Below are 10738 nucleotides of genomic sequence, written 5' to 3'. Positions count from 1 at the left end.
AAAAAGTTGGGAGGAGATGGATGAGCAACTATGTGCAGGTTATGTGAAGTGGACTGGCTGCTTACGCTTTATGTTGAAGGACAGTGTAGTCAGCTCAGTAGCATCATTGCGCGATCTGAGGCTCAGCGCGGGCATCGCAACAGCAGATTGGAGAGACGAGTACAGTGATGTTTATTGTCTATGTTGTAGCAGGCGGAGTGCCTGCTGGTAGGACGCTTGCGAGCAGAGGACTTGACTAGAGAGAACAGAAGCGACGACATAGCGTTGGGGGCAGAGGGTTGGGGAGATGGTGAAGGTAGGAGGTAAAGGAGTGACGAAGAGAAATGCGTCATTATATGCTCTCGATCTTCAGCAGTTGATTACATAAGCAACTATAATATGAGTCGTCAACTGATAGAACATTTCAATTATTGTATTTAGGTATAAAATAAATAATTGATCTACTTTGTAATATAGTAAAAAGTAATATGACAAGTATATAGCTTTCTAAACACACTTATGTAATTATTACAAGTAGATGAAATAACTTTTACAAATATTGTAAACTATTTGTATAGATAGTCCAAGTATAATATACATATTATATACTTATAGTATACTTTTATTAAGATAATAATGATACAACAAGTGCTCTTACACTATTATATACATTAATATACCTTTTGCATAAATTAGAAGGCAACAACAACAACAATATTATTATTATATTGTCAATATCACCCTTTCTTTAAAATTATAATAAAAATGTAATGCAAGCATAATACTTAGTACTATTATACAAAGTTAGTATAATACTTGTAATAGATTGTATTCATTCATAACACTTACTTAGCCTTTATATACATTGACATGTCTTATACAAACTTTACAATTGATTTACAAGTCTTGTAATTACTTTACAATATACATACAATACTTATGTTACTTTACAAAGTCTAAAATATATTATAAGAAATGTGACTTTTTCCTGATGATTGCTCTAACGTCCTGCCAGTTGAAAGGTGTAGGGTACCTTGTTGATTCTTGTGAGTAATGGCGACGATTGAGTGGATTTCACTGAGAGTAGTGTGATATATTATAGGTTTATTCGCTCGTCTATATACTGGATTGGGCACCACGATAATAACTCTAGCCGAAGGTGATCTTATCTCAGGCTATTCTGCTATGTGTCGAATGCCAATGACTTCCTTAATCCAGTGATACTCATGATGCGTATCTATGCATTATTTGGGGCAACCAGAGAATTGCTTGTTGTGTTTGTTACATTGGCGGTACTCCTGTTTGGCTTCAACGTCTTGCAACTCACTTTAGATCTTAGTGAGGCATTCCATTCTTATTGTGTGATAAATTCTGAAAAGCTTTTTCGAACGTGTCATTCAAGCTTTGTGGGACAAGGGAAGAAGCGCTCTTCCACGTTCTTCCATGAAAGGATTTGGGTGTCTAGCCTCACCTCATATGTCTGGCGTTGCATGGACACTGACTGCCTTTTTCGAAATGATTCTGTTCGTTCTGACTCTCTGGAAGTCTGTACAGCTGAAACGGTCAAAGCTTGCGATGGACAATCCAAGGGATGAACTACCACGAGCAGAGCACATTATCACATTAATGGCGCGAGACTCTATCATGTACTTTGCTATGTACGTGTTTCATTGTCTGCTTCTCTTGTATTGTCTATTAAACAATCTTAGTATATTCTCAATATGTCTTCTGGGGGCAATTTTAGTATTCATCGCTGACGAAAGCCCCGTTAGTATTGTGAGTTGACTCTATGAATACTTGTGACTTTGTAATACATTTATCAACCCTTCACCAGAACAATCCGTTTTTTGTTGACTTCAACAAATTTGGATCAAACGCATACCAAACAATTGTGATAACAATCGTGACGATCCTCGCTCCGAGGATGCTCATCAATCTTCGAGAAGAGCGTTACGGTCCAGTCGGGATAATTCCAACTGCACTTTCTTGGGATGTCTGCGTTCCAGAACATTCTGGCCTGCAGACTACCGGTAATATTGTGGAATGATTGTCTAGCTGATATAATATGTGCCTGCCTAGAACTCGTAGTAGCCAGAGACTAGTATTGGTGCCTTTTGAATTGTAGCTAATATATTTGGAATACTGTGGTACTATTTATTATTCATGATATATCTTTGAACATGGTATTTACAATGTGTAACTATAAAACTAGGCTTTAGAGCATATAAGCATTTAATTTTTATATTGACAAATTGAATGTTTCATAAATAATTGTATCCTATAACATTTGTTACCCATACCAACAATTTCATAATATTTCTATAAACAAGTAACAATTACTAATACTTGGGCAGATGAGAGTCGAAAGTAATGCCGGGAGTCTGTAGAGAGCCTTTCCTGAATATATAATGTTAGATAGTATTTGCTATTAAGGTTCTATAATCTTTTCAAATGTTTATAATAAAAATAAAATAAAAATACAGAAAGCAATCAAGGAAGCGATGCCAGCCTACATGCTAATCAAACTTCTGCCCCTCCATTCCAGGTTTTTTAGAGCTATGAGAGACCTGAGAGCCGTGCAAGTAGACACAACAAGTGCTATATTATCTCGTTGCTGAATTTGATATCTCTCAGTAATAAAAAATGTATTACGTAAGACGACTATGATCAATGAGACTCTTTACTTTTTCATTGTAGAGTCTACCATAGTTCACTCCAATGGGTCTCCTGCCCTACCAACGTACTCTCAAGTTCGTACCACCAACATTATCTCTCTCACGAAGCGTATCCTCCTCACCCTATGGCCGTACACACGTCTGGCGTCGTCGCGCCCCAAAGCTCCCCAACCCCGTCGTCCCACACTTCCCACAACGCGTTATACTCTCCGACGGAAGCACCTTCATCCACTGGACAACATCCCCGCGTTCTTCTATCAAGCTCACGCGAGATACGACGAATAATCCGTTATGGAATCCATGGCTTGCAGGAAGCAACCCGGAGGATGTAGAGGGTGCGGGTACCGGTCGTTTAGGTCGATTTCGCAGGAAATTTGAGGAGTTGGGAGGTGTGGAGATGGGAGACGAGTGGGTTGTTGCTGCTGCTGATGGGGATAATTCGATCCAGGCAGGGTAAGTTGAACTTTTTCTGGTTCGAGACAAACGGGTAATGATTTATTGTTTTTTGATAATGCGTCAATGTGCCATAGGTCAAACACTTCACCTTCAAAAGCAAATGCCAAATCTACACCGAAGAAAAAGTAGAAACTATTCTGAGCATGGAAATGACACTCTAGACGTTGTGCCAACTTAATACGCAATATGTCCATTCGACGAAACAATTAATCTATTTTTTTTCACGCTACACAAGCCTCTTCACCTCATCTACCTTCTTCTCAACAGCATCTTCAATCTTCTTCGCCGTTTCCCTTCCCTTCTCTTCCGCAACATGCAGCGCAGCTTTACCCTGCCCTTCTGCAACCGTCAGAGCCTCCCGTCCTCTTTCCTCAGCAACCTTTCCAAACGCCCGAGACATCCCGAGCGCCTCTCGAAGTTTAAGTCCAGTCGCACCCTGCACTGAACCGACAGCACTCTCAACACCACGTTCCAACGCTGCTCTCCCTTCACCAACTTTATCCTTCGCCATCTCCCATGTCATCTGCGTATGTGCGACAGCAGTGTCAGTGAACTGTGCAGCACGTGGTGCGTATGTATGTTCGAGGTCTGAGACATATGCGCCTATGTTCGAAGTGGTTTTTGGTAGGAAGTGGTTGAATGAGAGGAGGAAGAGAGTTGGTGGGAGGAGGAAACGTGTAGGTAGACCTCTTGAGCGTGCGAGGATGGATCCTGAGAGCGTTGCGACGCCGACATAGAGAATACCCGGTGTGAGCTGTTCGTCAGGAGCCTTGAAACTCTTTATTCGCTCTACAATAAATTACACAAATAAAAATTTAATAAAATCCTGAAAGAAAAAGCTTGAAATTCGCACACATACGTTCAACAGCCTGCTCAACACCAATCCACCTGTCCACCCACCCTTGCACATACGCATACGAGTCCGCATACCTCGCAGTTAACCGTTCTCGACCTAAGCGAATCTGACGCTCGAGTTCTGAGGGTGTGTCAATGAGGACGAGTTGAGGTTCGGGGACAGGGTAGATGGGAGGCTTTTCTTCGCGTGGGGCGACGGCGATGGCGGCTGCAGCTGCAGCGCTGAAGAGCGCCCTCCTCGGCTATTTTGTTCATTAGTTTCTTTTGTTGGCAGTCAAGACATAAAGGGCTTACTAGGCGAGCACGTAGCATAGATAATTGTTGGTGGACTTGAGTGAAATGAATACTTGACGGTGGAATTCGGAAGGTCATAGTCACGTGCTGGAAGCTCATTTCAATTCGCACTTGGTTGTTAGAATTAATATTAATTTACCGAAATTCGCAATGAACATTGTTGAGGAACATACAGTGGCTGTTAAGATATCTAATTTCGTAAATTTAGAGAGCTACCAGTGGAGCATTGTCAAAGTAGCGGACCTAAGCCCTTGGGATGCTGTTTACATAAGTTGTTCCTTGTAAATAATTACAGGTGGCAGCTGCTCTTCCCTATATTATTCGCTATTTCTGCTCTGCAAAGCTGCATTACCACAGCTACCCAACTGACATAACATTTCTACACTAGAGACCAGTAGAGTACGTCCCCTCGACATATTTTGATATATTTGTATTTTCGTTCCTTATTATAATAGCCCAGAATGGCAAGTGACCGAAGATCAAAGGGCTTCCAAACTGGGAGAACGCGTAATGCACCGAGTTCGTGTCTGACCTCAGCCTGCATTCAACTTTCAAACTTTGTACGCGTCACTCGCCTTCTCTGCATCGGCCACCATCCATCTTACTTCAAAACACGTAGAAGACTAATCAAGCTTAACGAGACGCGATGCCTCCACTTAAAGTAAAGATCAAGCACGATGGCAAGGTGCACGACGGCATCACTCTTGACACGGACGCTCCGCCGTCCGCCTTCAAGCAGAAGGTTTACGAACGCACAGGCGTGCCTGTGGATAGGATGAAGGTCATGGTGAAAGGTGGAGTGTTGAAGGTGAGCTCTGCATTTACTGTGTACCGTGGGTGTTATCTCCGGTGCATGTGTTGGCGGCGTCACGGGCAGGGCGTTATTGTTGAGTGTATGCTGGGGCGCTTCATGACCTGCCAGAGTTGACGCCTGAAATTTGCATTTCTTTCCGTGCATGGGCATACATGCACCTATATACGCTGCAATATATCGTATTCTGGTTGCTGACATGCTTGGCTACTGCAGGACGATTCGAACTGGTTAAAAATTGCTCCTAAAGAAGTAGGGCGCTCTCGTTATACCTCATCTTGAGAAACGGCAGTTAATTTCTATATTGAATAGGGTCAAACATTTATGGTAATAGGTGCTGCTGGAGAATTACCCAAGCCACCAGAAAGGCCAGTCGTTTTCCTCGAAGGTAAGTTCACTCTGTCTCCGCGCTTTGTTTATGCTAATTTTTTTTTTTTGCTCGGAAGACATGGACGACGCCGAGCTCGCCGAAGCAGTACGTATAAATACTTCTTATTCATTGAAGATACCTTTTACATAGCATATATGCAGCTTTCACTTCCCGTTGGTTTCAAGAATCTCGGGAACACGTGTTACATGAATGCCACACTACAAGTTCTCCGTGCAGTACCCGAGCTACAGACAGCACTCACATCCTTCCGACCATCCTCGTCAACTTCGGAAGGGAATTCATCGTTAACTCGAGCCTTGAGTGACATGTATGCGAGCTTGCGGACGTCTGTGGATCCGTTCACTCCTCTCTCGTTCCTCTCCGTGTTGCGCCAAGCTGTACCCCAGTTTGGGGAACTAGCTCGTGTAGGGAAAGGCGGGATGGGCGGATATGCTCAGCAAGATGCAGAAGAGTATTTTACACAGATCAGTCATGCGCTCCAGGCTATTCCGGGTACAGGCGACTCGCGCAAGCGATTCGTCGAACAATACATGATGGCCGAGATGCGCCGAGAGTAAGTCTACATACAACATTCAAATCTAGAAATCTAGTACACCACTCACTCACTTCTCACAGGTTAAAATGCGACGAAGCACCAGAAGAAGAACCGACCATAACTTCTGAAAAAGTGCTCAAGCTCGAATGTAACATCTCCGCAACGACCAACTTCATGCACACGGGCATAATGGACGCCCTGGACCAAAAAATCGAGAAGAACTCTCCCTCACTCGGTCGTCAAGCCGTCTACACCCAACACTCCCGATTCTCTCGCATCCCAGTTAACCTAATGGTCCACATGGTCCGCTTCGCCTGGAAACGTGACATCGCCAAAAAAGCGAAAATCATGCGCCGAGTAGCCTTCCCTCAAGAACTCGACGTACTCGACCTCTGTACTGTCGAGCTTCGCGAAAAACTCACTCCCGTGAACAAACGCCTGAAAGAAATCGAGCGTGATAGAGCCGAACGTCGGAAAGTCCGAAAGCGTACGAAGGCAGTCGCAGACGGACCGAGTCAGAGTGTGGAGGACGTCGAGATGGCTGATGCAGTTCGCGGATTGGGCGGACCAGAGTCTCCCGTCCTCTTACAAACTCCGGCTCCCGCATTGGCAGAACCGTTGACAGCAGACGCAGCAGCTGCTTCCAGCGCAGCTTCCGTCAGCAAGGGCAAAGGAAAGGAAGTCGAAGGCGGAGCCTTAGAACCCGAAAGCGTCTACCGTGAACGCGAACTCGCCGAACTCGAAGCTCTCGTCCCAGATTCTATCAAATCCGATACAGGTTCAAGTTGGACAGGACTCTACGAACTCGTGGGGATCGTCACCCACAAAGGTGCAACAGCCGATTCAGGCCATTATATTGGATTCGTGAAGAAAAACGCGTTGTTACCTGTGAATGTTGGAAACGAGGAAGGACAGAAGGGTAAACTTGCGGAGGATGATGAGGATTGGTATAAGTTTGATGATGAGAAGGTGTCGATTTTCCCACAGGATAAGTTGAATACGCTCGAAGGTGGAGGTGCGTTCTTTAGATTTTTTCCACGTATCAAAGAGGATGGACTAACGGATGTCTTTCTTGTAGGTGAGGACGCGTCAGCGTATTTGCTGCTTTACCGAAGCAAGTCCTTAGCATAGGGAAGGGACACAGCACAGCACATGGTACGTAGCGCATAGTGCTCGGTGCGATGTGCGTATTGCAAGAGACGTGTGGGTGTGGAATAGTGCAGATCGATAATAATTCGTTAGTCAATCAACAATATTACAGAAAAGAATTTGCAAGGCATGTATGCATAGACATTGAGTTATGTTGTGAAATAATAATGAATTTTGTGCTGTTAACCGCTGTCTACTATTCTTCAGCCAGGAGACGCCTTGAAATGTAAACAAGATATTGGCTGTAAACCATCCATTTGTGGTTTTGAATCCGAATTGTATTCCTGCTGTTTTTTCCGTTCACTGAGGCATTTTTTTGCTTTCGATGAGCTAAGCTTGCTGAGGTAAAAAGAAGACCACATGATTCTACGTCACCTATATTTTTCATTCACCTCTTCGAACCTTGATAGGTAATTACTCCCGGTCTCGGACGGCAAACGAAACAAAACATAAGGAGTATAGCAAATTTTCGCATCATTTACTTACTCATCTGCGACTCGGGCTTCCTCATTTGCTGAACAATCAAGGGCTTCTTTAGAACCTTTATACCATCGCCATCTCGGGCACTAGTTTAAGGTTCCAATTTCCTCCTGAATATGGTCTTCAGTCATGCTCGGTCGTCCATTTAAGACAGTCTTACAACGCTCCACTCTCCCTTTATCTTTATCTTCCACCACAACACGAAGAGCTGCTCTCGTTTCCTCCCATCTCACCTTGAGTCGCTTGTCATCGAACTTGAACAACAGGACTTTTGCTAGTAGTGATAGTATGGCTGCAAAGAGCGATGCACAGATTGTTTTGTACACGCAGACTACCCCGAACGGGATCGTACCTGCGATCTTCCTTGAGGAGCTGAAGGTGCGTCTTGTCTTGTTTGACAGCATTGATCTCACTTAGCGAAATGTCACCGTGCCACACAGGCTAAGTACGGACAGCCCGACTACGAGTAAGCCTTACTTCCACACTCCCACACAATCCATATCATACCTATTCTACCCGAAAACTCATCCTTTGACTTATTTTCTATCCAGTGTCGTCTCCATGAGCATCCGCGACGCCGACATTGGCAAAGTACACAACCAAGTCAAGTCTCCCTGGTACCTTGAACTCAATCCTAACGGCAAAATCCCTACAATCACACACGAAGGCTTCCCCGTATTCGAGACTTCTGCTATCCTCTTGTACCTCGCTCAACAATACGACAAGGAGAATATCTTCTCGCGTGATGCTGTGAAGGACCCGAAGGGATATAGTGAAGTCTTGCAATGGTTATTCTTCGTTGTAAGTAATTTTTAACACCATAGTGTAAGATTTGAAAGTATGGGCGGCTAAATAAATGTTTTCTCAGCACGGCGGTGTCGGTCCCATGCAAGGCCAAGCAGGTCATTTCAGCTTCATCCCAGAGAAGATGTAAGTCTCTACCAGTCTCTCTGTCAGCTTCAACTCCCCTATCCCATCTCTCCACTAAACTAACCGCCTCTCCCACCATTTAAGCCCATACGCCATCAACCGCTACCAAAACGAGACAAAACGTCTCTACGGCGTCCTTGAATCTCGTCTCTCAAAACAAGACTACCTCGTCGGGAATGAATACAGTATCGCTGATATCAAGGCTTTCGGCTGGGCCCGCGCACTTGACCGTGTCGGACTTTCGTTCTCCGAGTTCCCGAAGGTTAAGGCGTGGGTGGACCGTATTGAAGCGAGGCCTGCTGTTAAGGCTGGGTTGGCTGCAATCTCGAACTGAAGGATCATATGTAGATCAGAGAGTAACGAAGAGCACATAAATAAATTACGAGATGGCTGTAGTTTACGGAGACGAATCATCATCACGAGACGGGTTACAGTGCATCATTATTATCACCCCCTACTGCGACAACTGCGCAGCAAATCTACTCTCAAATGTAACAGTACCATCCCTTAGCTCGCCAGGGTTCCAAGTGAGCTGAGTTGCTATTGTCCCTGTTGGACCATAACATTCTGCCCGGATATTTATAAGGAGCTTTGGTGCAAGAGTTGTTGCCAAAGTTATTACGACCGTCTGATAGGCGTTCCTTGCGTAACTTATGTAGATGTCCACATTGTTACTCTAAAAGTAATGGTACGCAAAGGATAATTAAGGGATCAAGCAAAAAAGGGAAGGATGGGCTTACAAATATTCCCCTGTTCAATACGAATACAAGAACGGCTCCAAAAAGGCATGAGGTAAATATACTTTGTTTGTTTATAGTTTGTAATATGTCAGCTTGCGAAAATACGGAAAGCCAAAATGAAGAGAACACTAAAATACTTACACAACGAAATATACAACTGAGTCTCTTGCCATGAGAGAGATAATGTCCTCGCGCTGTTCATGCTCACTCCGGAAGCAGCACAGTGGAGGATTGTTTTTCCTTATCCGTCTCGCCTTCCAAAGCACTAGAAGGAGCAGAAGAAACTCTAGAGAGGCTGTTACAGACCATGCGATGCCGGACATATCATCTGCTAGCATACAGTTGGAAAACTCCAGATGAAAGTCCAAAGAGAGGTCATGTCCAAATATTCTCCCTGCTTCGGCACCATCTTAATAATGGGATCAATCAGTTTATTATTTATCAAAAACAAGATACGGGCACCGTTACTTAGTATTTGAGTCAGCTGAAGAATGTTGAACCCAAACAGCGTTACTGTTAACACTGTGAACGCAATAAGTGTTTTCTTTTTGTTCCCAAACAAGGCATGCACGCGCATTTGAAGAATGACTGTATCTGGTAAGTATGTACTCTGTTATGAATCTTGCATAGTTTAAGCACGACACTTACCTTCAGCTAGCAAAATAATCATGGTCCCCAAGCCTGTAAACAATCGCCCATTCAAGCCTTTTATTACACAGTAAACATGTGTTCATGAGATGAAGGCTAGTATAAACCAACATGAAGGGAAAAACATCAGGAAAAAGTCACATTTCTTATAATATATTGTAGACTTTGTAAAGTAACATAAGTATTGTATATATATTGTAAAGTAATTACAAGACTTGCAAATCAATTGTAAAGTTTGTAATATACATGTTAATGTATATAAAGGCTAAGTAAGTGTTATGGATGAATGCAATCTATTACAAGTATTATACTAACTTTGTATAATAGCCTAAAGTATTATGCTTGCATTACATTTTTATTATAATTTCAAAGAAAGGGTGATATTTACAATATAATAATATAAGAATAATAATTGTTACCTTATAATTTATGCAAAAGGTATATTAATGTATATAATAGGGTAAGAGCACTTGTTGTATCACTATTATCTCAATAAAAGTATACTATAAGTATATAATATGTGTGTCATACTTAGACTATCTATACAAATAGCTTACAATATTTGTAAAAGTTATTTCATCAACTTGTAATAATTACATCAGTGTGTTTAGAAGGCTATATACATGTCATATTACTTTTTACTATATTACAAAGTAGATAAATTATTTTATTTTATACCTAAATACAATAATTGAAATGTTCTATCAGTTGACGACTCGTATTATAGTTGCTTATGTAATCAACTGCTGAAGATCGAGAGCATATAATGATGCATTTCTCTTCGTCACTCCTTTA

At 42.8% G+C, this 10738-nt stretch overlaps 4 protein-coding genes across 4 annotated transcripts; 3 read left to right on the top strand and 1 right to left on the bottom strand.

The window, feature by feature from the left end:
* Window positions 1–1455: 1455 nt before the first annotated feature.
* On the top strand, window positions 1456–2026 carry FOMMEDRAFT_154433 (uncharacterized protein; the record flags this gene model as incomplete). The annotated part of the gene is made up of 3 exons (XM_007264937.1): window positions 1456–1637; window positions 1689–1755; window positions 1814–2026. The coding sequence occupies 3 exons, from the start codon at window positions 1456–1458 to the stop codon at window positions 2024–2026; spliced, it is 462 nt and encodes a 153-aa protein (XP_007264999.1).
* Window positions 2027–2781: 755 nt separating this feature from the next.
* Window positions 2782–4286, bottom strand: FOMMEDRAFT_105442 (uncharacterized protein). Its single transcript, XM_007264936.1, has 4 exons — window positions 4260–4286; window positions 3970–4207; window positions 3185–3899; window positions 2782–3107 (listed from the first exon to the last, which is right to left on the bottom strand). Exons 1-3 carry the CDS (start codon window positions 4275–4277, stop codon window positions 3337–3339), a joined length of 819 nt encoding a protein of 272 aa, XP_007264998.1. The 5' UTR covers window positions 4278–4286; the 3' UTR covers window positions 2782–3107; window positions 3185–3336.
* Window positions 4287–4819: 533 nt separating this feature from the next.
* FOMMEDRAFT_120490 (cysteine proteinase) lies at window positions 4820–7331 on the top strand. Its single transcript, XM_007264935.1, has 7 exons — window positions 4820–5067; window positions 5287–5322; window positions 5383–5458; window positions 5517–5545; window positions 5602–6014; window positions 6077–7011; window positions 7075–7331. The coding sequence occupies exons 1-7, from the start codon at window positions 4906–4908 to the stop codon at window positions 7125–7127; spliced, it is 1704 nt and encodes a 567-aa protein (XP_007264997.1). The 5' UTR covers window positions 4820–4905; the 3' UTR covers window positions 7128–7331.
* Window positions 7332–7828: 497 nt separating this feature from the next.
* On the top strand, window positions 7829–8987 carry FOMMEDRAFT_105435 (glutathione S-transferase). Its single transcript, XM_007264934.1, has 5 exons — window positions 7829–8003; window positions 8066–8091; window positions 8177–8426; window positions 8494–8555; window positions 8640–8987. Exons 1-5 carry the CDS (start codon window positions 7914–7916, stop codon window positions 8887–8889), a joined length of 678 nt encoding a protein of 225 aa, XP_007264996.1. The 5' UTR covers window positions 7829–7913; the 3' UTR covers window positions 8890–8987.
* Window positions 8988–10738: the final 1751 nt, after the last annotated feature.

This window comes from Fomitiporia mediterranea, assembly GCF_000271605.1.
Source record: "Fomitiporia mediterranea MF3/22 unplaced genomic scaffold FOMMEscaffold_4, whole genome shotgun sequence".
NCBI classification, from domain to species: Eukaryota; Fungi; Basidiomycota; class Agaricomycetes; order Hymenochaetales; family Hymenochaetaceae; genus Fomitiporia; species Fomitiporia mediterranea.
This window is presented reverse-complemented; position numbering and strand designations above follow the sequence as displayed.

What these genes read in the sequence shown, in the direction of transcription:
- FOMMEDRAFT_105442 (XM_007264936.1), bottom strand. An exon ending in TGTTGAGCAGGCTGTTGAAC is followed by an intron (nt 3,900 to 3,969) that starts GTATGTGTGCGA and finishes AATTTATTGTAG; the next exon opens with AGCGAATAAAGAGTTTCAAG.
- FOMMEDRAFT_120490 (XM_007264935.1), top strand. Translation starts at nt 4,906, where the DNA reads ATGCCTCCACTTAAAGTAAAGATCAAGCACGATGGCAAGGTGCACGAC. An exon ending in TGAAAGGTGGAGTGTTGAAG is followed by an intron (nt 5,068 to 5,286) that starts GTGAGCTCTGCA and finishes TGGCTACTGCAG; the next exon opens with GACGATTCGAACTGGTTAAA. An exon ending in GCCAGTCGTTTTCCTCGAAG is followed by an intron (nt 5,459 to 5,516) that starts GTAAGTTCACTC and finishes TTTGCTCGGAAG; the next exon opens with ACATGGACGACGCCGAGCTC.
- FOMMEDRAFT_105435 (XM_007264934.1), top strand. Translation starts at nt 7,914, where the DNA reads ATGGCTGCAAAGAGCGATGCACAGATTGTTTTGTACACGCAGACTACC. An exon ending in TACGGACAGCCCGACTACGA is followed by an intron (nt 8,092 to 8,176) that starts GTAAGCCTTACT and finishes TTTTCTATCCAG; the next exon opens with TGTCGTCTCCATGAGCATCC. An exon ending in AGCTTCATCCCAGAGAAGAT is followed by an intron (nt 8,556 to 8,639) that starts GTAAGTCTCTAC and finishes CCACCATTTAAG; the next exon opens with CCCATACGCCATCAACCGCT.